Here is a 25,631-nt window from a genome sequence, read left to right as displayed (position 1 = left end):
CCCGGCGGCGGGGGTCCCACTGAGCTCCCTCCCGGAGGGGGTCACCGCGGTTCCCGGTGCCGGCCTCGGCAGCCCAACTCCGCCGGGACGAGGGGCGCGGCGAGGCGGGGCGGGCGGCCGGGGAGGTGATCTCACTCCCCCTCCCCCGCCTCCCCAGCGCTCCCCTCCCCCTCCCCTGCGCGCACGCCCGCCCCGCCCCGCCCCGCCCCGCCCCCGCCCCCGCCCCGGCGCCGCGGCCGCCGCAGCATCAGCATCGCAGACGCGCTCGGGCGGCGGGTCCGAGGCCGGCGTGTGCGGAGGCTGGGCGCGTAGCCCGAGCGGCGGCCGCAGCGCAGGTAAGGCGGGCAGGCCTGCCCTCGCGCCCGGGCCGCGCCTGCAGCTCCCCGAGCCTCCCGTCCCAGCCCTGCCCCGGGGGCGAGAGCGGGGAGCCCCACCCGGACCAGCCCGCGACCACCGGCGGAGCGGCCAGAGCCCCACCCAGGCCGGGCACCCGGCTCCGGGCCCCGCGGAGCGCAGCGGGGCAGGGAAAGGAGGCCGGGGCCCGCAGCCCGACAGGTGAAGAGTACCTGGGCGGCGCCCGAAATGCCGACCCGGGGAGGGATGCTCCGGGGGAAGTCAGGCAGGGTCTGTGCGGGCTGGCGGGGGCTGAAGGTGGCACGTCCCTCCGGGTGTGTGAGTGGGTGAGAAGGGGAGCGCGGTGGGCCGTGACCCCCACCCCCCCATCGGCCGCCGTGGGGTGTGGCCCGGGGCGTGGCTGCCCCCCTTCCCCAGTCCAGAGTCCTGTTTGGCCGAAAATCCAGCTGCCAGCACGGTTGGGGGGAGGTTAGACTAGGCTGCCCCTGCAATGGGGGGCAGGGGAAGGAACTGGGCTGGGCGCTGCCTGGCCCTCAGCCCCAAGGTGGGGAGGGGGGCTTTGTTCTCCTCCTCCTTTCTAAACCCCAGCCTGGACTCCCCGGGCTTCCCCTCCCAGCCTGCACCAGGACCAGAGTCTCCTGCCCTGGAAGCGTGGGGTGCCTCTGGGGCCGCAGATTCTGCAGGCTCTTGTGGCCGAGGAAGGGCGCACTGAGTGAGGCTGGCCTGGGCACCCAGCAGGGTGCGGCTGCGCACATGAGTGTAGAATGTGGGCCCAGTAGGTAGGGGGACGCGGGGAGGGCCTCAGCTCCTGGGGCCCTGCCTTGCCCACTGCAGGTCTTTCGCCCATTGCCAGGTCTCCCTATCGCTGTCTGGTTATGAGAGGGGTCTGCAATTCCTCTTCCCCCCTTCCTAGGGCAAATTTTGGGGGACTCTTGGTTGGCAGGGGTTGCAAAGAGCCGCTAGTACAACCTGCTGCCCCTACAGGGTATCTGGAGCCCAGCCCATCGCTGCCTGTCTCAGGAAGGCAGGCCCAGGGCCATCTACCCCCACCCAAGAAGTGGGGGGCCTGACACTCCCCCTCTAAGTAGGTGCCCTGCTTCCAGTTAACTCCACCCAGAGGCAGGGGCTTCTGGGCAGCCCGGTGCCATCTCTGCTGACTCACGTGGCCCCGAGGGTGAATAAGCCAGTCACCCTTTCTTTCCAAGAACTGCAGCCGAGCCCCATCTTTCTTGTCCCCTGTGAGGTGGCTGGGACAGGGGGCGGCCTGGGGCCTCTCTCCTCTGACCACCAGCTCCTTGCTGCAGGCGATGGGACTCAGCCTGGCCTGGCCTCTCACCTGGCGCAGCGCCCATGCAACACCCACACGTGCACCCATGGGCTCCCTAGCTTTCGGGGGGGGGGCCTTAGCTAATCTGTGGCCACATGGCAAGTGCTTGTCAGTGCTGAGGCTGGGGACCCCCCCAACCCGTCCCCGGCTCCTGGACATTTTCTCTGCTGCACCCTAGTCTCTCTCTCTTCGTACTTATTTATGTCTGTGTGTGTCCCAAAAGTGATACATCTTATTGTGGTATGCTTGAAATATACAAAAAAGAACAAAAGAAATTAAGGATCCTGGGTGATCTGATCACCGAGGGAGAGTCCTGCTCAGCACACCCCAGCCTCAGTCTCCCTGCTTTGCTACAACCCACTCCCAAGAGGCTCCTCCCCCAACGCCCAGCGCCCAGCCCCCTGCAAAGCTCGGAGCCGGCGCTTAGCGCGCAGTAAGGAGCTCCTCCCAGCCCAGGAGCTCAGTGGCCCACGGGGCGGGCAGTCATTCGCTGGGCAGCTGCACTGCCAAGGTGCCTGCCTGGACCAGGTTCGGGGTTACCCATGGAAAAGCCAGTAACAAACTGGACCAACACCGTCTTTGTCTTCAGGGGGTGTGGATTGGTTTTCTGTTTTCCTTTGTGACTATTCGCAGGGAAAGGGGAGGCCGGGATTGAGGTTGTGCCCCCATCAGCCTCTTCCCGTGCTGGGGCGGATGCCTTCCACGGTGCGCACTTGGGCGAGGCCAGCTGGGGAGGGTGGAGGGGCAGCCCGTGTGCCACACCCGCCATTGCCCACCCCAGTGGCATGGGACCCTCAGTCCTTTCCCTTCTTTGAGTCTCAGCCCTCTTGGCTATCACATGGGGCATGGACTCGTTAATCTCCAAGGTCCCTTTCAAGGCAAACGGTCCCTGGTGCCAGGCTAAATGGCTGCAGCTGGACAGAACGTCTCCTGGGGCACTCTTTCTGCCAGTGGGGCAAGTGGCCTTGCCTTGCCGGGCCTACCTTCAGGAGAGTCAGGGCGAAGGTGTGAGGGGAGCTTTCCCCCAACCCCTTCTCGGGGCAAAAGGTTGAAACAGGTCTGGAGTGAGGAGGGGGGCTGCTTCCCGGGGGTGCCCTGGGCCTAGGAAGGGCCTGTTCTGGGGAGAATGGAGCAAAGGGGGGCCCTGGGCAGAGGTTGGCCAAGATGGGCATCCCAGCCAACTGCCCTGCTCCGCCAGGCCCCCCTCTGTGGGCGTGAGTGGCGACCCGGAGCGCCATCCCAGGGGTTCTGTCCCACCCTGTGATGCAGACCAGCGGGCTGCTGTCTTTGCCCTGCCCCTCCTCCCATAATTGGGAAGGCTGGGTTGAGGGCCCTGGGGGGGGGCTTTACCCCCCCCCAGGTCTTTCTCCCTCCCGCTCGCTGACCTGGCCCATCCTGGATGCCCCGGTCCTGCTTCCCCTGCCCTCGCCTTGCTCTCGCTGCCTCTTTACACCTCCACTCCCACACCTTCGCCTTTCTCCTCCCTGCTCTGTTGGAGTTTCTCACAGCCCTGCCCTCCTCTCCTTCCCCTGCTTCTGCCTGCCCCACCCCTCCCTGGATGCCCTTGTCCCCATCTCCCCACTTCCCCTTTTGTCCATCTTCTCTCTCTGCGCCTATCCCTGCCCTGATTCCTAACGCCCAAGCTCGGCCCGGGCTCTGCACCTCAGCACGGGGGTGACCGCCACCCAGCACACGTCCCCTGGACTCTAGGCCTTTGGGTTGGGCCCAGACCTCCCGTGGGGGCCTCGTCTGACCTGGAAGGTGTACAGGGGGCACCTGGTGGCCACCAGCAGAGGACCCTGGGGGAGGCGGTGGGCGGTTAGCCAGGCCAGCCCACCTTCCCCCCAGATATCAACAGGATCTTTGTGGCTTCCTAGAGGCTGTGGTCTGAGAGAGGGAGGAGCCGGGGAGGGTGGCCTTCCTCTGCAGGGGGAGGGTCTGGATGGACTGCTAGTCTTCCCAGAAGCTTTTCTTTGTCCAGTGCCCCCCATCCAAGGCCTCGGGCTACCGCCTACGCTCCCCCCTCCGTGTTCTCCCCAGGTCACGAAGCTGTGGGGGGCGGACCTGGCGCTGTCCTGCCGCCCGGCAGCTCACGCCAGTCTCTGGCCCTAAACCCGGCAGGGGCGGCCTCGGATTGGGTGGAGCAGGAAGGCGCCAGTGTCCTGGGCTTTGCGCACTCGGCTGAGGGGCCCAGAAGCTGAGGGGCCCTTCTGAGCCGGGCCGTCTTCCTACCAGTCTGATGGTGGAGCTTGAAGGGAGGTGATGAGTCCCCGGGAGGCACGCTTCCCTCTGAAGTGCTCAGAGCCAGGCAGATTGGGAGCGGGCCGCTGGTCCGGAGGTTTGCACGGGGCGGCTTTGGGTGTGGGAGTGTGTGCATGGCGTCCCGTGTTCCTGTTCGCATGTGTGGGCATTAGCCATCTGGTTGCACGTGTGCAATCGTGTGTGTATGTGTGTGCTGGTGAGAGTGCGCACACAGGTCCTCCTGTGCCCGCAATGATCCTGTGCTGGGAAGGGGCGGGGCTGCCGGTGGTGGCTGCGGAGGCCGCAGTGTCTCCCTGTAAGTCGTGGGGCTTCCCGCTGGGGGGGGGGTGCCCTCTGGCCCTTCCCCTGGCCGCCTGCGTTCATGCCTTAGGAATGCTGAAGCCCAGGGAACAACAGAGGCTCCATTGTCCATTCCCAGGCTTCCTGTGCCCCCTCTGCTCTTTAACCCTTTGGAATGGGGAGCCCCAAGGCGGCTGGAGGGGCCTGGCAGTGTCTGAGCTGCTTCCAGGCGCCCCCTGCCCTCCTCACTTGGGCCAGGTGTCCCAGGGCCGGCAGGGCTGAGCAGCTCCGGGTGGGCCTCGGGCTGGGCCCCTCCCGCCTCTCTGTTTGCCTGGCACCTTCCCTCCCCCGCACTGCCTGCCTTCCCTCCTCTGGGTCCTGGGGCAGGCCCTGCTGGCCCATAGGAGCCGATATATGTCGCCCCCTCTTGCCCGGCCCCTGAAGCCCCCCGCTGGTGCCAGGTTCACTTCTCAGGTTGGGGGCTTCTGATCTTGTTCTAAGCCCACTTTCCAGAGCTGGAAGGAGGGCTTAGAGGGGGTGAAAGGGCACAGTTTTTAGGCCGTGGGCGTCAGTTTCCCCAACCGTGCATGGGCAGCTTGGCTATACTGCTTGCATTCTAGGGACCTGGGAGGCCGGGGTCTTGGCCCCTGCTTCACTGGACCTCAGTTTTCCCTTCTGCACGGGAAGGGAGTCCATGCTGTGCCCGAGCTCTGTCTGGAGAGAGGGGCCTTCCAGGTAGCCAAGTGCTCTTTGTGAGGGGGCCCTGGAGCCTTTGGTTTTGAGAAAGCGGTCAGAGCAACCCAAGATTCTGCATAGCCACAGGGCGGGGAGCAGGAAACCCAGGCTGTCCTTCTCTTGTGCAGAGTCCTTGGGGGGGGTTGAGGGATACGGTGGTTCCTGCCCTGTGCTGAGGCGTGATGTGGGTCACATCCTACTTCCGCGCGGCCTCCTCCCAAGATTTCCCTCCCAGTTCCCTGCATTTGCCTGCCATCTGCCTAGCAAATAGGCCCTTCCCCAGGGGGCAGGCCGGCCTGGAGCCCGTCCTTGTCCAGGCCCTGACCCTCTGCGAACGCAAGCAGGCATACATGTTGGGATGCCTGAGACGCTGAGAGGTGAGCTAACCGCCCGAGTTGTCTTTGGCGGCTTTGGGTGCCTCCACCCCAACTAGAGCCCCATACCTGCCGAGCATCAGTGCTACCTCCATGACCTTGGACATGGTGCTCCGGTTCTCTGAGCCTCAGTTTCCTCAATTATAAAATGGGGATAATGGTAGTGGTCCTTCCCCAGGGTGATTTTAAGGATTCAACGAGTAATGCGTGTAGGGGTGTTTAGAAGAGTCCCTGGCGTGCGGTAAGTGCTCTCCGCGAATTCAGTTAATAAAATAGGGGGGGCGGAAATGTCTGTCTGGCTGCCGATGGTGAGATACCCCCTTCCTTTCTCAATGGAGACTGTCTGTTCTCCCCACTCTCCCACAAAGGGTTAACCTCTGTCCCGCCCCTTCCTTATCCTGTAAGGAGAATGGTCCATTACAGGTGAGCTGTCGTTGCCTTGGAGACCGCAGCCTTAAGGGGGCTGAGGGCGCGCTCTCCCTTAGGGAGGGGCGAGGCAGAGAGCACCAAGGACTAAGCAGCCGTCCTCGAAGACTTCCGGGGCCCTCGGGTACCTGTGGGGGCTCCCACCCAGCAGCCTCTTTCATGTATTATCTAAATAACCCATTAGGCTGCGGCAAGCTTTCCCCCATCTCTGCCAGTGGAGGGAGCTGGCTCCATCTCCATGGAAACCCGCCAACCACAGCCTGGGGGGGAGGGTGAGGAGGAGCCTTAAAGGAACACAGTGCCTGGGGTGTAGGTGACACCCACACCCTCATATACACACCGACAGGCTGGAAGGCCCCCAGCAGCCCTGCTGAGGGGACAGCCCAGGCATAGGTGCCGCCAAGTGCCCCCACAAGCCTACAAGTACGTGGACCTGGCACTCACACTCTGACCATCTCACATACCAGGGCTGAGCCCCCAGCGCTGCCCCCACTCGGAACAGACGGGCTGGGCTACCTGCCTGTGACTTCTCCTTGGGCAGGTGCATTTCTCTCAGATGGGAGGGGCAGAGAGGACTCCTGGCAGGACCTGGGAGCTGGCGGGCCTGTGTGCAGCCATCCCAGGTCTCAGCCTGGCTCCACGACCTCCCAAGTGTCCCCCACCCCCCGGTCAGAGGACGGAGGCCAGAGGAGAGGACTGGCCGTGGGACCCAGAGTGTGGCCAGGGCTGGCGCTCTCCTAGGGTCCCACTGAGCCCCTCCCTGCTGGCTCTTCCACCTCAGAGCCCGCCACGCCCTTTCTCCTTCCCTGCCCCCGTGAGTGTTCGTGAGGCCTCCAGAGAGGATGGGTACTCAGCCTGCCTTGGTCGTCCCCTCCCCCAGCACGTGGGCACTCACGGTTGTGCCGGCCCATGGACGCACGGGCACCCCCTCAGCCAGGCGGCTGCTCTCTCCATGCCAACAGCAATCTTGGAGGGAGCCACTGGGGTCCTCTGGGTGCTTCTCCCTCCTCCCCTGTGGGGATCCCCACCTGCTCCCTGAGGGCTGGCCAGCAGTGGCTTGCTCAGCTTGCCTATAACCGTCTCCTTGCCCTAGTGCCACAAGTGGCCAGGGACGTGCTGCTCTGTATCTGTCGTTGTGGGCTTTGTTTGTCTGTGGTCCTGGCTCGCAGCTTCTCTGCCTTCTGTTTGTCTCTCCACCCTACCTGTCAGTCCAACCTCACCTCCAAGCCCAAGAAGCCCACCTCCTCTGACTCAGGTCCATCTCTCCTCCTCTCCTGTCTCTTGCCTGGCACACCCCCCAGGGACAAGGATGCCGAGGAGGCGCCACTGGGCTTGTGCGTAGGTGTGCACGCGCGTGTGCGCGCACCCCCCCCCCACCCCCCAGTCTTCTTGCTCTTTCGGCCATTTCTCATCAGTGCTTTCTGCAGCTGTCTCTCATCCTTTGTACTCCTTTCCTCTCTTCTCTTCCTTTCCCCGCTGCCTGGGTCTCTGTTTCTGGATTTCTCCATCTTGGTTACTGAGGTGGTCCAGCATCCGTCTTTGTCTCCCATTCCCTGCCCTCCCTCCCCCAGCCCTACTTCTCTGTCTCTCCTGCTCCCTCCTGCCTCTTTCTCACCCTGTCTGTCACCCTTCAGTCTCCCCCGGCCTGCCCCCCCTTTGCAGACATGGCCTTGGCTCCATCTGTACACCAGCTTGTGGAACACTCCCCCGCCTCCTTTGCCCCTGGAGGTGCTGATGGGGGGGTGGGGGCCTGCCGAGCTGACAACCTGAGCTGCTTGCTCTGTAATTGCCTGAGGAATGGGGAGAGATCAGAGAGCCGGCAGCAGTGGGACGGGAGGAGGCAGAGCCCCTCCCAGCTGTCAGGGGCCTCTCAGCCTTCTGGCTCCTGCCCGTCTCTGAGTGCCTGGGAAGGTGGTGAGCTGGGTGGCAAATACCAGAGACTAAAAGAGGTTGGATGTGAGACTGGGGGGTGTTGGGATGGGGCAGAGAGTGGGGACCAGGGGGTTTGGGGGTATCATATATCCCCTGCATATACACTGGGGTACACATGCCAAACCCCATTCTGGGAACCTAGTTTGGGGACAAACAGCCATCATCATTCCAGCAAAGGGAGTGCTCTAGTCTCCTCTCCTGCGGGAAGGTCCGCCTTTGAGATTCTCTCTCGTTTCTCTCCCCTCCCCCTCCTAAGACCAGAGCGCTCAGAGCTCCCAAGGCTGCCGTTTGATCACCTGCCCTCTGATCTGAGTCTCCTACTGCTTCCTACAGGCCTTGAAGCTGAGGCCAAGGCTGCATGGCGCCCACGCTGCTTGCACTGGCTTTGTGGAGGAAGGTGGGGGCAGAGCAGGGCCGCTGTTGCTCCTCCTTTCTGGGCCCCAGCTTGGCTCTTGCCAGTTGGGAATTGGCCGCGCCTTTGCTGCTTCTTACCCTCCAAGTCACTCTCTTGGCCTTCAGCCCGTCCACGTTGACCCACCCTGGCGCTTCTCCCCCTCCCCCTCCAGCTTTGGGTCTGGGAGTCTGAGAGCTCTAATCTAATTGCTATTCGCCACCGTCCATTTTCCCTGCCCAGTCCCCAGGCAGCCTGCTGAATTCACCACTCTTCTCGGGTCACCTTACACAAAACCAACATGTGGCTTCTGGTTGCCTCCTGACAGTCTGGATGTCTTAGCATGGCGTTCCAGGCCTCCCCACCCACCCCTTCAGCATTCTGGCTGAGGCTTGGTCCACGCTTTCATAAGGTCCTGGCTGGGCACAGCGAGGATGCCCGGGATGGACTTGGTGAACGCATCCAGACCCAGGCCCCAGCCTCCAAGCTCTCAGCCACCCAGCCACCTGTTCTTGCCCTTCTTGCACTTTTACCACGGTCTCTTTCTCACACCTCTTCCTGTTTGGAGTCAAAACGATCTGTCTTCTTGGGAGTGTCTTCTCTTCTAGTCATTGGCAGAGAAGCCCCCTCCCCCGGGCCCTCAGTCGTTGGGGCTTCTTGCATGCAGGTGGGATGTGCATATAGCTGGCATCACTTGGGCTTGCGGTGGACACATCTACCAGTTGAGCCCTGAAGGCTCAGAAAAAGACCCAGAAGGTGGGCTTGCCAGACACTCGAGATGTCAGAAACACTGTCCCAGAGCTTTTCCTGACACCTGCTGTGACCCTGGCCTGGAGCATCTGGAAGGGGAGAGGCCACAGTCGCTTCTGTTGTCCCCCCAGGAGCCTGAGGGACAGCAAGGAGGTGCTTTCCTCCTTGCCTCCCTCCTGCCACTTTTTGAGGGCAGGCTTCCTTTTCCTCACCCTGTTCTGTGAAATGCAGCCTTCTTGGGCCCCTTTCCTTCTTTCCGTGTTCCCACTCCCCAGGTCCCCCTTGCCCCCCACCAGCTTTTTAGGCCTGAACAGCGCGCAGGGATCAGTTGGCTGTGAAACGCACAGCAATGAGACGGTGACAAGAGTTCTTCTCCGCATATGTGCGCAGGCATGCTTGTGCGTGCAGACAGATAGCAGACATGAGGGTTCATCCCGCATAGATACAGACACACAAGACACGCACATACTTCTGCGTGCACACGCCCACGCATGAGTGCATCCCCCTTCGTGAGAAGATGAAAATGGACACACACAGCCACAAAGACACTGATGTGCATATTTGGCTACATGCAGACCCACATCCACACTCATGCCCGTAGGCATCTGCTTGCTGGGATGTTGAGTCACACGCGGGGATGACATGCACGGAGCAGCCTGTGGCATGCCCAGGGGAGCTGATGGGGCAACAAGTTGGTGCTGGAGAGGCAGCTGGCGGAGGAGGCACAGACAGAGAGTAGGAAGGGGATGAAAGGCAAACTGGAGCCCCAGCCTCTGCTGTCTCTTGCAGGTTGCCTTCTCCAAGGTGGGGGGGGAGGGAGGGATGGAGGGATGGAGGAGCCGGACAGCCGGGGGCGGGGCTGGGGGCGGGGCCAGGAGCCCAGGCTCGCCCAGATGTTAGTCACTAACATCCGTCCGTTCTCTCTCCTCCCCTCTCGCAGTGTCCCCACCCCCGGCTCCCTCCCCAAGCCGCCCACCAGCCCCCTTCCCTCTGGCCGGAGCTTGAGCCGAGCCCGGCCGGCTTTTGCCGCGCCGAGCCGCCGGCGCCGCCGGGAAGATGGCCGTGGCGCTGCGGTACTTGTGGCCTCTCCTCCTGTGCAGCCCCTGCCTGCTCATCCAGATCCCCGAGGAATGTGAGTAACCGGAGGGAGCCTCGGCGCCTCCCTTCACCGCCGCGCTGGGCTTCTCTTTATCTTCTACCTCTTCACCTTCTCCCGGTTCCGGCCCCTCACCCCTCCTTTCCTGGGCATGGAGTGGGCAAGAGGTACCCAGGACGTTGAGTACCTCTGGAAAGGACAGGGTGGAAGGCTCGGGGTATCTCAGTACCACGGACAGGGACCAGAGGTGAGGGAGGGCTGGTGAGCTTTCAGCACCACGGACAGCGGGCCAGGCCCTGGACCCTCCTCCTCCGGGCCTCCGCGCTCTACTTCGGCCCTCCCCACCCCTCCTCCAAGGATGGGGCGGGCAGGTGAGCGGAGCCATCCCCAGTCCTCAGCTAGCTCGATCTAGCCTCACTCCGGCTTCTGGCTTGGGTAATCCTATCTTGGGCCCTTGGTAGCCCTTTCTGTGAACTGAGACAGGAAAGGACCCCTTAGCCTTCTGGATCCTCGCGATTTGATGTGTAGTTACTTGGTGGGGCTGGGGGTGGGGCTGTTGGAGTATTACCTTTGGGGGGGTCACGGGTAGGCGCGTGGGTGTTGGGGAGTGTGGCTGGAGGGTTGTGACTGAACATGAGTGTTTGTGTATGCTTGTGAGTTGGCCAGACGTTATATTTGTCTGGATGTATTTGTGGATGTGTGTGGTGTAATGGGCTAAGTGTGGGTGTTCCCGGGTGTGAGTTTGATTTCCTATATGGGTAAGTTTGTGAGTCACTATAACCGTTACTTACTGGCCACGTTTTTGAAGGTCTGTAGGTATTTGGCTGTTGACACTGGATGGTAGTGGGTCGTGTGTGCATGTGAGTGCCTGTGTGTGTGTGGAATGTGTGTTACTGTGATGACATTTTCTCCTGAAAACACACCGTTGTAAGTGGCTGTTGGGCTTGGGGGAGGGGCGGTATCCTCGGTAGCTCCACTCCCTTCCCCCCTCACCTTTCCACCTTTGTCTCTGAGCCTGGACCTATTGGAGGCCAGCATCACTGAGAGATGAGCCCTGGGCTGAAGGTGGGGACTGTCCATGCCGGGAATGGGACAGGGGCTGAGGGAGGTGGGCTTGGAAGGCGCCTAGCACTGGGGGGCAGTGAGGGTTTGGAGGAGGTGGAGAGGGGCTGATGGGAAGAAAGGTCGGGGATGTCTCCTTAGATACACACACGTAGGTGCATGCAGTCACGCCCGTGCCACTCCCCCAGCTGCAGATGCACACGGACAAGCACGTGGGTAGACGCGGACGAGCCACCTGTATCCACCCAGGCGCAGAGACTCCGAGAGGCACAGTGAGAAGTCTAGATACAAAGGAACACGGTCATCCACACAAACACAGAAGTGGGTGTGCAACACAGAATTGCACACTGAATGTAAGCAGGCACACACAGCCTTCAGATGCACTCCGGCAAGACACACCCATGTACAGACACATGAGCGGATGCTCACAAAGTCACTGCAGCTCAGCCTGGAGCATCCACGCGTGTGCCCAGACTCCCACTTTTCCACATTCCCACACACGTGCTTGTCCTCCTGCCCCTCCTTCTCCTCTCGATTGCTGTCAGGCCTTGCCCTGAGCATCAGCCTGCCCTGCTACACCTGTGTGTGGAGGGGCAGGGAGAATTTGGAGAAAGGCAGGGTAGAGGAAAGAGAAGTAGATCAAAGACCACGGCAAGTCTGAGGCTGCCCTGGGCACCGGCTGGCGCTTGTTATTGACCCCAATACAATATGGCGGGCGGCCTGGTGCCTCCCTGTTGGAAACTATCCTCCAGCTCTCTCCCTCCCCGGCCACTCCAGGCCCCTTTGTCTCCTTTCCTGCTTTCCCCATCCTGTCGTCCCTCTCTCTGTCTCTGGCTCTTGGGCTGCCTTCACTGGCCCCTCCCCAGCGCAGGGCCCTCTCCGCAGTGTCCCCAGGGAGCCCCCTCTTCTCTCCTGGGGGCCCTTACACTGAGGTCTTCAGCAGAGACAAAGCTTTCAGAGGCAACCCACTGCTCTCCACCCTTCCCTCCGCTCTCCCCTCCTCACAGCCACCCTGGCCAGTGCTGGGCTGAGTCCAGCGGCACTGGGGGCAGTAGCTCTGGCCTCAGCTCCAGGGAGCTTGGTGGCAGGCTGAGAGGAAGGAAGGGGAGAAAATGAGGGCTGGCGCCGGCCCTGCAGGCAATGGAAACTCAGATTCAGCAGGGCCTTTGGGAGGGTTTGGAGGGGAGGGGGCAGCTGGGCTCTGAAGGCTGGGCCTGGGTAATTGAAAACACTGAGCTGTGCTAATTGGATTAGGAGGGAAGCGGGCTGGAGCAGGGGAGGGTGCCCTGGCTGAGGACTGTCTGCCTCCCAGCCTTCTGAGGCATCCTGCGTGGGGTGGGGGTCAGTTCTGCAGGCCCTGCCAGGAAGATGCAAGGGTCTGTTCAAAGCACACTCTTTGTTAAAGTCACGGATTTCTTTCTCCCTACCTGCTGGAGCCGAGGCCTGGCTCCCCCTGGGCATTGCCCCACCCCAGGACTGGTGATGCGGGCTGTGTCCCCTCTTTCTGGGTCTCGACTTGCCACAGCTCTAGGCCGGCACGTGTCCCCACGTTACACCTCCTCTCCCGGCCTCCCCTCCCCCAGGGGTGCCTTCCCGCACTTACTTCTTCCTGTGCCAGGGCCCCCTGCTGGGGCGGCATGTCAGCTTTTCTCTCCCTCTCTCCCTTGCTGCCCGGATTTCTCAGATGAAGGACACCACGGTAAGTTGCGGGGAGGGTGGGAGTGTTTCCCAGAAGGCCAAGGGGAGAGGAAAAGAGGGGGTGTCAGCACGCCCCTCCCCCTCTCCTGCACATGCTCAGCTCTCCCTGTGTGCCGTGCGCCCTGCGCGGGTTGCAGTCTTTTCTGGTCTTGGGTCCTGTGCTGGAGGCCCAGAGGCCGCATCAGCCTCGCTCCTCTCTCCTGGGGTGCCTGGGGCATCTTTGCTCTGTGTCCGCTGGGTTCCCTGCCTCAGTTTCCCGTCTCTCTCTGCTGCTCCGCCCTTCCCTCTGGTCCCCTCTCTGCCTGTGAGGGGTTTGCCCTTTTCGGTTTCTGTCTTTGGCTTTTTCCTTGTCTCTCTTCTTCCTTTCCCACTCTTTGTCCTTCCCTTAGGCTTCATCTCTCCCCTCTAGTTTCTTTCTCGGTAACCTTTAGTGCCGTCCTCTCTCTATCCTGTCTCCTCCCGCATTTGCCCCAGCAGCTTCTGGCCGAGCTTCTTCCTCCTCTCCCCGCAACCCCATTGCCGTGGGGCCTATAAGGCTCTAGACCCTGCTTCCCTCACCACGGAGCAGGGGTTAAGGCCGCGCTGCCCGCCAGCGGCCATCCTCACCACCGCTGTCCCCATCCTGTCCCCAGTGATGGAGCCCCCTGTCATCACGGAACAGTCCCCACGGCGCGTGGTCGTCTTCCCCACAGATGATGTCAGCCTCAAGTGTGAGGCCAGCGGCACACCCGAAGTGCAGTGAGTGACCTTCACCCTCTAAGCCCTGGGGTTGACCACTGACTTTATCTCCAGCCCTCGTGTCTCCCAGGGCCTCCCAACTGCTGGGCGCAGACACCCCAGATCTCCCTTGTCACCCTTGGTCCTCGCCCCACCCCAGCCCGTCCCCGGGGCCCCTGGCGGCTTGCAGCCTTGCCTTGGCCTGTGCCAGCCCCGGTCCTGGGCTCCCGACCTCAGGCCTCTGAGCCTTTTTCTGCCCGCAGGTTCCGCTGGACTCGGGACGGTGTCCTCTTCAAACCCAAGGAGGAGCTGGGTGTGACCGTGAACCAGGCCCCCCACTCTGGCTCCTTCACCATCACAGGCAACAACAGCAACTTCGCCCAGAGCTTTCAGGGCGCCTATCGCTGCTTTGCCAGCAACAGGCTGGGCACCGCCATGTCCCACGAGATCCAGCTCATGGCCGAGGGTGCGAGGCGCTGCAGGGACTGGGGAGGGCCTGGGGCACATGACAGGGTCCCCAGACAGGCCTGGGGAGCTCGTGTGGGAGTCCAGCCTCAGCTGGCTGTTAAGTGTGCCCGTAGCCACGTCCTCCTTCCTTGCCTTGTTCTTTCTCCGCTCTTCCTGGTCGGCCCCATCTCCCCTTCCCTCTCTCCTTCTTCTGTGCTCTACCCCCTCTTGGCCTCGGGGGCCTGCCGCCTGGGGGATGCGCGTGGGCTTGGGCTTGTTGACTGACTGAATGGGTGGAGGATTGAGCCTGTCTGAGCCACTACCTGGGCTTTGGCTTCCGCCCCGTCCATCCCCGAATTACCATCTCCTCTCTACCACTCTCGGGTCACCTCCTTCCGCCTCCCCCATCGCTCTGTCTCCTCTCCCCTCTGCTTTCCACCTCTCACCTGGCCTCTCCAGCTCCCTCCTTCCTGCTCTCCGGCTCTGTCTTTATCTGTGTCGCCCTTTCCCTGGGGTTTTCCCTCTGCATTCCATCCTCCCTGAGCTTTCTGCCTCCTGAGCTTGCACTCCTCTCCCCTCTCTGCCCCTCCAGTTACCTTGGGAACCGTTGCCATGGTTTCTGTGTCAGGATGATGGAAGGGTCTGTGACTCCAGCATCCCTCCGCAGCTCCCCTCCCCCCACCGCCGCACCTCAGCCTTCCCCCACCCGCCCTCATCCTGTCCTCCTGGTGGGAGCTGAGAATTGTGGAGAGTTAACCCTTCACAGCCATCTGGCCTCCTGCCCGTCCTCTCCTCTGCATGGAGTGCCGGTCTCTGCCTTGAGCCCAAAAAGGACCCAGAGTCTCTGCCTGCTTTACGTGAACTTCCTCATGGCCTGGCCCTCTGACCCACCCCCTTGGCTAGCCCTCCTCCTTTCCCCTGCTCTGCCTTGGCCGGGAGGAGACTTGAGACCCACAGTGCCAGCCTCTCTGTCCCTTCTAGGTACCCCCAAGTGGCCAAAGGAGACAGTGAGACCTGTCGAGGTGGAGGAAGGGGAGTCGGTGATTCTGCCTTGCCACCCACCCCCCAGTGCAGAGCCGCTCCGGATCTACTGGATGAACAGCAGTGGGTGCCCACGAGGGGCTGCTGCCTGGGGGCGGGAGGGTGTCAGTGGGTGTGATTCCTGGATGGGGGTCCTGACCTCTGCCTCCTTGCCTCCCGCACCCCGCAGAGATCTTGCACATCAAGCAGGATGAGCGGGTGACCATGGGCCAGAACGGCAACCTCTACTTCGCCAATGTGCTTACCTCGGACAACCACTCGGACTACATCTGCCATGCCCACTTCCCTGGCACCCGGACCATCATTCAAAAGGAACCCATTGACCTCCGGGTCAAGGCCAGTGAGTCCCAAAGGCTCTGATATACCGCCCTACTGCTCTCTCACCTTCAGGCATGGCCCATCCCATCGGTCAGGCCCCCCCCCGGCATTCCTCGAAGACAGCTTGGCCCAAACGCCTCCCCAGGTGGGGAGGGCAGAGATGGGGCCCTCTTTTTTTTTTTTTTTAATTTTTATTTATTTATTTATTTTTGGCTGTGTTGGGTCTTCGTTTCTGTGCGAGGGCTTTCTCTAGTTGCGGCGAGCGGGGGGCCACTCTTCATCGCGACGCGCGGGCCTCTCACTATCGCGGCCTCTCTTGTTGCGGAGCACAGGGTCCAGACGCGCAGGCTCAGTAGTTGTGGCTCACGGGCTTAGTTGCTCCGCAGCATGTGGGATCTTCCCGGACCAGGGCTCGAACCCGCGTCCCCTGCATTGGCAGGCAGATTCTCAACCACTGCGCCACGAGGGAAGCCCCGGGCCCTCTCTTTAACAGAGGAGGAAGCTGCAGCCCTGGGGGCTCGCTGGGGTGTCCAGAGTCACCCAGCCTGGGACATTCGTGGGCGGGGGGAGGGGTCAGCCACGCCGCCCGCTCTGTGTCCTCACAGCCAACAGCATGATGGACAGAAAGCCGCGCCTGCTCTTCCCCACCAACTCCAGCAGCCACCTGGTGGCCCTGCAGGGGCAGCCGCTGGTCCTGGAGTGCATCGCCGAGGGCTTGTGAGTCTGGGCCCCTTGCGAGGGGAGGGGGCGGGGCGGGCAGAGCCTTTGCCGCGGGGCGGGGCGGGGTCAGCGGCCTGGTCCTCTCTCCCCTGTGCTCTCTCCCGTGGCCCCGGGCAGCCCCACGCCCACCATCAAGTGGCTGCGCCCGAGCGGCCCCATGCCAGCTGACCGAGTCACCTACCAGAACCACAACAAGACCCTGCAGCTGCTGAGCGTGGGTGAGGAGGACGACGGCGAGTACCGCTGCCTGGCTGAGAACTCCCTGGGCGGTGACCGGCATGCCTACCACGTCACCGTGGAGGGTATGGTGCCTCTGCCGGCTCATCCCACTCGGGCTCCCCAGAATGCAGCACCCGCTGTCACAGGGGTGGGCAGGGTCTGGGCCAGGGCCAAGAGCTGGCTGCAGGCTGCGGGCTCAGGGCGGCTCTCCCCTTCCTCGCAGCGGCCCCGTACTGGCTGCACAAGCCCCAGAGCCATCTGTACGGGCCGGGAGAGACTGCCCGCCTGGACTGCCAAGTGCAGGGCAGGCCCCAACCAGAGGTCACCTGGAGAATCAATGGGATCCCTGTGGAGGGTGAGCGGGGCCTCGGGCAGGGACAGGGAGTGAGCCCTGGGGACGGCGGGGACGAGGAGGGGCCTTGGCGTGGCTCACTGCTCTGGCCCTGGGCCCGCGGGCCACCTCCCGCACACACAGAACTGGCCAAGGACCAGAAGTACCGGATCCACCATGGAGCCCTGATCCTGAGCAACGTGCAGCCCAGTGACACGATGGTGACCCAGTGTGAGGCCCGTAACCGGCACGGGCTCCTGCTGGCCAATGCCTACATTTATGTTGTCGGTGAGTGCCAGCCAGCTGGACCCAGCCGCCGCCGCCTCTTTGCCTCGTAGCCCCCAGTCCGTCCCTGCAGCCCATCAGGCAAGGCCACCAGACTGACTCACCCAGCAGCTGGTCTGTCTACCGTGGCTGCCTTTCTCCTCTCCGGAGCCTTCCCCTCTTCTCCCGCCCAGCCTCCCAACAGCGGGGTGGGGACCATGGAGGAGAGGCAGGCTCTTGTCGGTATTTCCAGGCGAAGAAGCAGCCTCAGCGAGCGGTCTGGCCCACCACAGGTCACTGAGCAGAGGCTCACCCTGGCCAGGGTGTGCCCGAGGCCAGCCTAGTGGCTCCTGTCCCAGAGTCTTGGGGAAGACTAGGGGGCTAGGCCTGGGGGGCTTTGGGGAACAGGTAGACTGTCAGGGGGACCTCAAATAATTGGTACGACCTGGGTGGCTGGGACGGGAGGCGCATCTGAGGCAGAGGGGATGGCGTGTCCTAAGGCCGAGAGAGGCTCAGCCTGGCAGGGGCCAGAGCCGGGTGCGGGCAAGCAAGATGGGCAGGGCTCTTGGGGGCCTGAGAACGCCTGGAAGGGTCACTGGCAGCTTCCAGAGGCTGCGAGCCCTCCTGGGAGAAGCTGCCCTGCCAATCCCTGCATGTGCCTCGTGATCATGCGTGGGCGCTCACCCGGCCCTGAGTCCTGCCATGTCTCCTCCCTCAGAGCTGCCGGCCAAGATCCTGACCCCAGACAACGAGACGTACATGGCGGTCCAGGGCAGCACCGCCTACCTTCTGTGTAAGGCCTTTGGAGCCCCTGTGCCCAGCGTCCAGTGGTGAGTGCCCCAACCCCGGCGGGGGGCACCATCTTCTGGCCCAGGGAACCAGGGAGGGCCGGGGGGCCGAGCCCGCTGGCGTCTGAGCCAGGCCTGCCCTGCTCGCACCAGGCTGGACAGGGAAGGAAAGACGGTGCTTCAGGACGAGCGCTTCTTCCCCTACACCAACGGGACCCTGGGCATCCGAGACCTCCAGGCCAATGACACCGGCCACTACTTCTGCCAGGCTGCCAACGACCAAAACAACGTGACCATTGTGGCTAACCTGCAGGTCAAAGGTCCGGTGACACCCCCGCGCCTCGCTGATGTGATCAGCAGCCCCTCCAGGAGGGAGGGTCAGGGTCTCTGGAGGACCCCGGAGTGACCTTCCCCTCCCGTCACTGCCCTCAGATGCCACTCAGATCACGCAGGGGCCCCGCAGCGCGATCGAGAAGAAAGGCTCGCGAGTGACGTTCACGTGCCAGGCCTCCTTTGACCCCTCCTTGCAGCACAGCATCACCTGGCGCGGGGATGGTCGCGACCTCCAGGAGCTCGGGGACAGTGACAAGTGCGGGCCCAGCCCCGACCTGGGCTCGGTGGGAGGCGGCAGAGTGGGGAAAGCAGGACATCCAGACCTCCTGGCCTCATCCATGGGGGGCGTGCCCCACTTTGCGGGGGAAGGTTCTGGCAGGAGAGGGCAGCGGGCGAGCAGGGGCAGGTGGCGGGAAGTAGCGGGTCCGCTGGGAGCACAGGGACAGGCGTGCCCCCCACCCCCTCTAGGTACTTCATAGAGGACGGGCGCCTGGTCATCCACACCCTGGACTACAGCGACCAGGGCAACTACACCTGCGTGGCCAGCACCAAGCTGGACGCGGTGGAGAGCAGGGCAGAGCTCCTGGTGGTGGGTGAGTCCCGGCATGGTATCGGGCTCGCGGCCCCGAGGTGTGGGGGGCACGGGCTCACGCTGCAGGGCCCTTTCGGGCAGGGCGCTGGGGCGGCCGGCGTGTGCGTGGGCCCGAGACCCGCCGTCTGTGGCCCTCAGGGAGCCCCGGCCCCGCGCCTCGGCTGGAGCTGTCTGACCGCCACCTGCTGAAGTGGAGCCAGGTGCGCCTGTCCTGGAGCCCCGCTGACGACCACAACGCCCCCATCGAGAGTAAGAGGCCACCGGCATGGCGCCCCATTAGCCCTCCCTCCCGGCGGACCCGCCCTCCTCCCAGAGCCGCGGCTCCGCGGCCGCCCGCCTCACCGAATCGCGCACTTGCGTTCGGGGGCTCCAGGTTGGCCGCAGGAGCCCGGGAACACCAGTTGCCTGGGGCCGCCTCTCCCTTCCTCGGGGAGGGCCAGACTTTGCCGCCCCAGCACCGCTCCCCCGCCGGCCACACGCCGATTACTCCACTTCTTGGCAGAGTATGACATTGAATTCGAGGACAAGGAGATGGCGCCTGAGAAGTGGCACAGTCTGGGCAAGGTGCCCGGGAATCAGACCTCCACCACCCTCAAGCTGTCGCCTTATGTCCACTACACCTTTAGAGTTACTGCCATCAACAAATACGGCCCTGGGGAGCCCAGCCCAGCCTCGGAGACTGTGGTCACGCCAGAAGCAGGTGAGCCCCCGGGAGGGGCCTCGGGCGCCGGGCCCCCTGGGCTCTGCAAGGAGAGTCTAGAGAAATGACTGTGCCCAAGCTCCTCTGCTTCCAGGGCCAGAACGGCTCATTGCTTCCTTGGTCCTCGGCCTTCACGGCCTCAGCAGGAGCCCCACAGCGTTGATGTGTTAACACGTTGCTTTGCAGCCCCGGAGAAGAACCCCGTGGACGTGAAGGGGGAAGGAAACGAGACCAACAACATGGTCATCACTTGGAAGGTGAGGGGTCCCCGGGCTGAGCTCACCCCCAGACATAAGACCGGGACCCAGACATTTGCGGCTCCCCCTGGCTGTCCTAAGGACCAGGGACCTGAGGCTGGGCTGGGGAGCGGGTCGCAGGCCGGGGAAGGGGCTCTTGGCCACCCCGCTCCTCTTCTGCTCTCCCGCTCCAGCCGCTGCGGTGGATGGAGTGGAACGCCCCCCAGGTTCAGTATCGCGTGCAGTGGCGCCCTCAGAAGACGCAGGGGGCCTGGCAGGAGCAGATCGTGAGCAGCCCCTTCCTGGTGGTGTCCAACACTCCCACCTTTGTGCCCTATGAGATCAAGGTCCAGGCCGTCAACAGCCAGGGCAAGGGCCCGGAGCCCCAGATCACCGTCGGCTACTCTGGGGAGGATTGTGAGTATTGGGCTGGCCCCGCCCACACCCGGGGGTGGAGCCTGCGTGCGCCGCCTGGCCCAGTCCCCTCCCAGCCCTCAGGGGTCCGCCCAGGTGCCCAGCCCCTACCTCTTAATATACAGTAGTGCATTTCCTAAGAGTAAGGATGTTTTCTTACATAACCAAAGTGCCGTTACGAAAATCCAGAAAGAAATTTACCGTCAGTAAGTTGGCATCTATAACTTTGCATCTATCTGGGTGGCAGCCGATACCCCCGTTGTGTGGACCAGTGCTGTTTTACCCCAGTCCAGGGTCCCATTCAGGATCCTGCATGGGGTCTAGTTATCCTGCTTCTTTCCTTTCCTTGAGTCTAGAACGTCACGAGATGTTAAGTTTGATCATCCAGTCAAGATCTTTTCTAGCTACTCCTCCACGTGGTTACCGTTTTCTCTCGCGACTAATAAACAGCCTGCAGGGAGAGACCCTGAGACCATGCGAACGAACGCCCTACTCATCAAAGTGCCCGCCCCTCACATCGCATCCAAATCCACCTTCCCCCTGCGGGAGGGCAGGGTTCTGGGCTGGCCTCAGGATGCCACAGGCCCTCATCCATGTCATTGGCCGTTTCCAGACCCCCAGGCAAGCCCTGAGCTGGAAGGCATCAAGATCCTCAATTCGAGCACGGTGCTGGTCAGGTGGTGGCCTGTGGACCCAGCCCAGGTCAAGGGCCACCTCCGGGGATACAATGTAAGAGTCCAAGGCGTAGGGGCTGGGGAGATCCCCGGGGTGAGGGGTGAGGCTACCAGGCGTGACAAGATTGGGGGCGGGCTTCTGCCAGCTGCTCTCCCGGAAGTCCTCAGGTTGGAAGAAAGGCTCCCCTGGGAGGGCAGTGGGGCGCACGTGCCCCAGGGTCACTGCCAGAGGCCTTCTGCCCTTTCGGGGTCTCCTGTCCACCTGCAGGTGACGTACTGGTGGGAGGGCAGTCAGAGGAAGCACAGCAAGAGGCATGTCCACAAAGGCCACGTGGTGGTGCCTGCCAACAGCACCAGCAGCATCCTGGGAGGCCTGCGGCCCTACAGCTCCTACCACGTGGAGGTGCGGGCCTTTAACGGCCGGGGACTGGGGCCCGCCAGCGAGATGACCTTCAGCACCCCCGAGGGAGGTGAGCTTTGCGCCCTGCGCCCCTGCCCCGCCCTTCCCCCCCCACCCCGGGTTGCCAGGGCGACGACCTGCCTCTGGTGTCTGTGCCCCGCAGTACCTGGACACCCCGAGGCGTTGCACCTGGAGTGCCAGTCGGACACCAGCCTGCTGCTGCACTGGCAGCCCCCGCTCAGCCACAATGGCGTGCTCACGGGCTACGTGCTCTCCTACCAACCTCGTACGTGTGTCGTGGGCCCAGGGCTTCGGCGCAGCCCGGCTGGGAGGTGCGGGGGAGCCGGGGGGTTGGGCAGTGCTGGCGGCCGAAGCCGACTCCTCGCCTGTCCTCGCAGTGGATGATGGGGGCAAAGAGCAGTTGTCCTTCGACCTCCCGGACCCTGAGCTGCGGACGCACAACCTGACCAACCTCAGCCCCCACCTGCGGTACCGCTTCCAGCTCCAGGCCACAACGAAGGAGGGCCCTGGAGAGGCAATCGTTCGGGAAGGAGGCACCATGGCCTTATCTGGTGAGCTGGAGGGGGCTGAGGAGGCGGGCTAGGCAGCCGGGCCCACGAGGGCGGCCCGGGGGCTGCCTCAAGGTCCCACACCCTCCTCTCAATCCCCAGGGACCCCGGATTTTGGCAACATCTCGGCCATGGCTGGCGAGAACTACAGCGTGGTCTCCTGGGTCCCCAAGGAGGGCCAGTGCAACTTCGGGTTCCAGATCTGGTTCAAGGCCCTGGGGGGTGAGCGCAGAAGGGGACCCCGTGGTAGGGGGGAAGGGGGCTCAGGGCCCAGAGGGGCTGGGGGGTGGCGTGGAGCCAGGGTGCTGCCGGGCCCTCCCATTCACCCCTGCTGCCCTCTCACCCCTACAGATGAGAAGCTGGGCGCTCATCTCCCGCCGCAGTACGTCAGCTACAACCAGAGCTCCTACACGCAGTGGGACCTGCAGCCTGACACCGACTACGAGATACACTTGCTCAAGGAGCGGGCGCTCCTGCACCAGATGGCCGTGAGGACCAACGGCACTGGTGCGGGAGCCTCGGGCACTGACTGGCCAGCTTCCCTCCGTCCCCGGCCAGGCTACAGCCACCTCGGGCCCCAGGCCACGGCTCGGCTCTTTCTGCCAGTACCTGGGTGCCCCTCGGCCCAGGGTGGAGAAGTCTGGGTCCCTGGAACGATCCCTTTTTGTATCCTCTGTTTGAACTGTTGCCAGGGCAACCATTTTTGCAGAAGGTCCTCCTCCCTGCCCCCCAGAGGGTCCCCCGCAAGCATCAGCTACAAGCACGCTTCGCCCCAGCTTATCGCTCCTCCTGGGCCCTCTGGTGTCCGTGGGCCTGGCCCTCACCTGCCCTTGCCCAGTCCGCGGGGGTGGAGGGGTCGGGAGTGGACCGATGGAACTAGAGGCTCCGAGGGAAGCCCGCGCACAAGGCTGGGAACTGGGTGGGGGGGGGGCGGGCTCAGGTGGTGGGTCTGCAGTGCCCGGGACCCAGCATCTTACCCCGGGCCTGGGCTCGTTCTCCTTCCCACTCTCCCTGCCAGGCCGAGTGAGACTCCCTCCCGCCGGCTTTGCCACGGAGGGCTGGTTCATCGGCTTCGTCAGCGCCATCATCGTCCTGCTTCTCATCTTCCTCATCCTTTGCTTTATCAAGCGCAGCAAGGGTGGCAAGTACTCAGGTAACTCCTGACTGCAGGGCTCAGGGAGGATGGTCGCGCCGAGGGCCCCCCTCCATCCCTCCTACGAGTTCTCCTTGGTCCCGGGAGCCCCTGGCAGGATGGGGTGGGCGTGTTGGGGGCGGGCAGGAGGCCTAAGGGGAGTTTGTGCGCACACCGGAGTGCGTGGTAGCCAGGCCCACGTGGGGTGAGCGGTCCACCCTTGAAGGCTTCTCGGTTCCTGAGAGCCGCTGAAACAGGGTGCTGTCAGCATTCAGAGCCCAAAGGGACAGCCTCACGTGCGTCCCCGCCTGGGGCGAGGCCCTTTGTCCAGTGAGAGGCTGGGGCGGGAGAAGCAGCTGGGCGCTGTCTGTGTCTGCAGTGAAGGACAAGGAGGACACCCAGGTGGACTCGGAGGCCCGGCCCATGAAGGACGAAACCTTCGGCGAGTACAGGTGAGCCGGGGCGGAGCAGGCGTACAGGTGAGCCGGGGCGGAGCAGGCGCACAGGTGAGCCGGGGCGGAGCAGGCGTACAGGTGAGCCGGGGCGGAGCAGGCGCTGGTGGGCCGCCCAGCCGCTCACCTTCAGGCCTGACCCCGTCTGTCTCTCTCTCTCTCCTTTGTGCTGCGGGGTGCCGGCAGGTCCCTGGAGAGGTAAGGCAGGGCTGGTGGGAAGATGCTGTTAGGCTGCAGGGCCGGGAGCCTCCCGTGGCCGCCGTGTGCCCGGGAGTGCCATTGGCCCCTGCCTGCCGGGCCTCTGCGCTCCCCCGGCTCTCTGGCCCGGCAGCTCCCGATTTCAGGGAGAAGCCAGCGCTGACACTCAGCCCCCGGGCCTGCCTGTCCCCATCCCAGCTCCCACTCTCTGGGCTCTGCCGGGGCCACAGCTGTACAGGTACCCCTGCCCATCTCGTCTGCAGATGGGAGCCAGGCCCCGCGAGCCCCCCACCTCCCCCAGGATCCAGGGCACGCCCAAGCCTCGCCCCACTCGTGCTATGCATGCCACCTGCCCTCCCGGCAGTGTGTCCAAGGTGAGGGCCTCTGCCCCAGTACGTTCAGAGCGCACGGAAGACAGAAGACTAAAGACGGAAGACGGGCGGAACCCAGGCCCCTGGGGCTCTGCCCCGCCCCCAGCCAGGCCTCCTTCCGCAGGCCAGCACCTGCCAGCTCCTGCTGGGCACCGCTGGGCAGCCTCCCACTCCCTTCCGCCCTCCCCCTGCAGTGACAACGAGGAGAAGGCCTTCGGCAGCAGCCAGCCATCCCTCAACGGAGACATCAAGCCCCTGGGCAGTGATGACAGCCTGGCCGACTACGGGGGCAGCGTGGACGTCCAGTTCAACGAGGACGGCTCCTTCATCGGCCAGTACAGTGGCAAGAAGGAGAAGGAGGCGGCAGGAGGCAACGACAGCTCAGGGGCCGCCTCCCCCATCAACCCTGCGGGGACCCTGGAGTAGCAGGGTCCAGCCAGCCAGGCCAGGCCAGGCAGAGCACAGCCCAGGGCCAGGCCGCAGGGGAGTCAGAGGCCAAGACCCCCCAGTCCGAGGCCTGTGCTGGGTCCCTGACCTTGGGACTGAGGCCCCTCCCTCTCTTCACCAGGCTGCGGCCCGGCCCTCTGACCCTGAGCCCGAGGGAGGCTTAAGTCGGGGGCAGAGAAGAGGAACTCACTGCCTCTAATCCCCTTCTGACTCCCTGGTCCCCACTTGATTGCCAAAACCCAGCTGCACCCCTTCTTGGGCACACACCGCTTTGCTCCAGCTCGGGGGCCAGTCACCCACACGTCAGGTGCTGCCTCGCCGGCCTTTGGGCAGAGGGAGGCTGTGGTCAGGGCAGAGGAAGCGGGGATGCTGCCTGGTGGGGCCTCCTCAGGACCACGGCTGGCACCTGCACCCCCAGCCGTTCCTTGGCCAGCCTGGCTGGGACAGGGGACAGGACTCGGTGTCCCCACCATCTGCTCCCTTTTCTTTGCCATCTCTGCTCCAACTGGGATGGGAGCTGGGCAGGCTGGCCATGGGTGCAGAGGAGGCCATCTGGAGAGCCCAGAGTCCCACCTGCCGGTGTCGCACTCGGCCCACCGCACCCTGCGGCCGGCTTTCAGGAGTTCCATACACACGCTGCCTTTGGTACCCACCAGACGACATCCAAGTGGCCTCCGTCACTGCCCAGGTGCGGGGCAGGCTCACCTCCTCCCCCTGGCCCCGGCCTCTCCCAGCCTCCACCGCACCCCAGGACCCCTTAGTAACCCCCCGCCCCCGACCCCAGTCTGAACAGTCCCCTTCCTCAGCCTCCCCCAGCCCCACCTTGGGAATGTAAATACACCGTGACTTTGAAAGTTTGTACCCTTGCCCTTTCCCCATATGCCACTAGCGTGTAGGCAGATGTCTGAGTCTCTAGGTGGTTTCTAGGTTTTATAGCAATTCGCTTTGATGATCCCATCCCAGGAAAAATAAAAACAGACAAAAAAAAAAAAAAGGAAAGATTGGTTCTCCCAGCTCTGCTGTGCTCCCGCCCAGCAGCCACCATCTCCCCATATGCCTTTGCTTGGTCTGTTGATGAGCCCTTTACAAAAAGCAAAAGTATATATATATATGTACATAAATATCAGAATTATAAAAGGCAAATAAAAACCTGGAAACAAAGAGGAACTGCTGTCATTTTACCCAACACCCTGTCCCCTACCGTGTTCCACACGGCAGTTCCACCCGCCCCGCCAGGCCCGCTCTCCGCGCCCTGGGGCCCTGCTGCCTGCTCCTCGCTCCCACTGGCCTCCGGGGGAGCCGAGCTCTAGGCTCTCACCACGGCTGGGCCCCTTGTTCCCGCACCTTCGGGCCCCAGGGGAGTAATGCTCCCTGGGCTGCCCAGCCCTCTAAAGCAGTAAAGCGTGCTTTAAACCAGTGACCAAAAACCTCAAGTGGACCCACAGGGACAGCCAGCCTACCCTGGGGATCTCTGCGTCGGTCCACTCCCTGGCTTTCCCAGGCCGGATTCCCGCACGTCTCCCCAGCCCCTGGCCTCTGCACTCAGCCAGGCCTTGGTTTCATCTTTAACTGAGCCACTAGA

At 63.4% G+C, this 25,631-nt stretch overlaps 1 protein-coding gene across 4 annotated transcripts; it reads left to right on the top strand.

Moving 5' to 3' along the window:
* Positions 1-233: 233 nt before the first annotated feature.
* On the top strand, positions 234-25,210 carry L1CAM (L1 cell adhesion molecule). 4 transcript variants are annotated; one of them, XM_061177769.1, is made up of 28 exons: positions 245-335; positions 9,432-9,565; positions 9,771-9,962; positions 13,319-13,424; positions 13,667-13,869; positions 14,832-14,954; positions 15,061-15,231; positions 15,815-15,926; positions 16,047-16,231; positions 16,372-16,503; positions 16,624-16,767; positions 17,462-17,573; positions 17,685-17,851; positions 17,964-18,120; positions 18,333-18,457; positions 18,595-18,705; positions 18,959-19,156; positions 19,343-19,413; positions 19,587-19,809; positions 20,420-20,535; positions 20,749-20,950; positions 21,044-21,166; positions 21,279-21,452; positions 21,552-21,671; positions 21,801-21,956; positions 22,468-22,602; positions 22,961-23,033; positions 23,797-25,210. In XM_061177769.1, exons 3-28 carry the CDS (start codon positions 9,887-9,889, stop codon positions 24,026-24,028), a joined length of 3,747 nt encoding a protein of 1,248 aa, XP_061033752.1. In that variant the 5' UTR covers positions 245-335; positions 9,432-9,565; positions 9,771-9,886; the 3' UTR covers positions 24,029-25,210. The 4 variants fall into 4 exon arrangements, with proteins under 4 accessions (XP_061033750.1, XP_061033752.1, XP_061033751.1 ...); XM_061177768.1 differs by having other exon boundaries at positions 9,432-9,619; XM_061177767.1 differs by lacking the exon at positions 9,432-9,565 and having other exon boundaries at positions 234-335.
* The last annotated feature ends 421 nt before the right edge of the window (positions 25,211-25,631 follow it).

Source organism: Eubalaena glacialis, chromosome X (assembly GCF_028564815.1).
Source record: "Eubalaena glacialis isolate mEubGla1 chromosome X, mEubGla1.1.hap2.+ XY, whole genome shotgun sequence".
In the NCBI taxonomy this organism is placed as follows: domain Eukaryota; kingdom Metazoa; phylum Chordata; class Mammalia; order Artiodactyla; family Balaenidae; genus Eubalaena; species Eubalaena glacialis.
Note: the sequence above shows the minus strand (reverse complement) of the source record. Positions and strands in the feature narration are given on the sequence as shown.

Coding starts and splice junctions, on each gene's coding strand:
- L1CAM (XM_061177767.1), top strand. CDS start 9,887: ATGGCCGTGGCGCTGCGGTACTTGTGGCCTCTCCTCCTGTGCAGCCCC. Junction 20,951..21,043: donor CTTCAGCACCCCCGAGGGAG/GTGAGCTTTGCG, acceptor TGTGCCCCGCAG/TACCTGGACACCCCGAGGCG. Junction 22,603..22,960: donor CAAGGGTGGCAAGTACTCAG/GTAACTCCTGAC, acceptor CTGTGTCTGCAG/TGAAGGACAAGGAGGACACC.